The 713-nt window shown below is 39.4% G+C and overlaps 1 protein-coding gene and 1 pseudogene across 2 annotated transcripts in view; both read left to right on the top strand.

The window, feature by feature from the left end:
- The window catches only part of LOC110427216 (putative CCR4-associated factor 1 homolog 7 pseudogene), a 13,876-nt pseudogene that overhangs the window by 298 nt on the left and 12,865 nt on the right, over nt 1-713 (top strand). The gene's annotated exons all lie outside the window — the stretch shown is intronic.
- Nucleotides 7-713, top strand: part of LOC110427218 (putative CCR4-associated factor 1 homolog 7) — a 1,136-nt gene continuing 429 nt past the window's right edge. Inside the window, exon 1 of the mRNA XM_021442693.1 lies at nt 7-713. This exon is cut by the window's right edge and continues 429 nt beyond it. Coding sequence (XP_021298368.1) covers nt 131-713 — 583 coding nt within the window. The 5' untranslated portion in view covers nt 7-130.

Below are 713 nucleotides of genomic sequence, written 5' to 3'. Positions count from 1 at the left end.
AATTCAATCTGGGTGTTTTGCAAATTGATTCCTTGGTAGGGGTTTTCGTGGTAATCTAGGAATCTTTGTCTTCTGGGGTAGTTATTGGTTGAAAAAGAAATTACGTTTTTCTTTTTTGGTTTTTCAAGTGATGTCTTTGTTGCCAAAGAGCGATTCAATCCAAATCCGTGAGGTCTGGAACGACAACCTTGAGGAAGAATTCGCTTTGATTCGTGAAATAGTTGATGACTACCCCTTCGTTGCCATGGACACCGAGTTTCCAGGCGTTGTGTTGCGCCCCGTGGGCAATTTCAAGAACAGCTATGACTACCACTACCAAACTTTGAAAGACAATGTCGATATGTTAAAGTTGATTCAATTGGGTCTTACATTTTCCGACGAGGAAGGAAACTTGCCTACTTGTGGATCTGATAAGTATTGCGTTTGGCAATTCAATTTCTGCGAGTTTAATGTCAATGAGGATGTGTTTGCTAATGATTCCATTGAGCTTTTGAGGCAAAGTGGAATTGATTTCAAGAAAAACAATGAGAAGGGTATTGATGCAATGAGGTTTGGTGAGCTTTTGATGTCTTCAGGGATTGTTTTGAACGATAGTGTGCATTGGGTTACTTTCCATAGTGGCTATGATTTTGGGTACTTGCTTAAGCTCTTGACTTGCCAGAATTTGCCAGATACACAAGTTGAGTTCTTTAGTTTGATCAATATTTACTTTC

Source organism: Theobroma umbraticum, unplaced genomic scaffold, assembly GCF_002168275.2.
Source record: "Theobroma umbraticum cultivar Fairchild unplaced genomic scaffold, ASM216827v3 scaffold_228.0, whole genome shotgun sequence".
Taxonomy (NCBI): domain Eukaryota; kingdom Viridiplantae; phylum Streptophyta; class Magnoliopsida; order Malvales; family Malvaceae; genus Theobroma; species Theobroma umbraticum.
The sequence above is the reverse complement of the archived record's forward strand: the minus strand, read 5'-3'. Positions and strand labels throughout refer to the sequence as shown.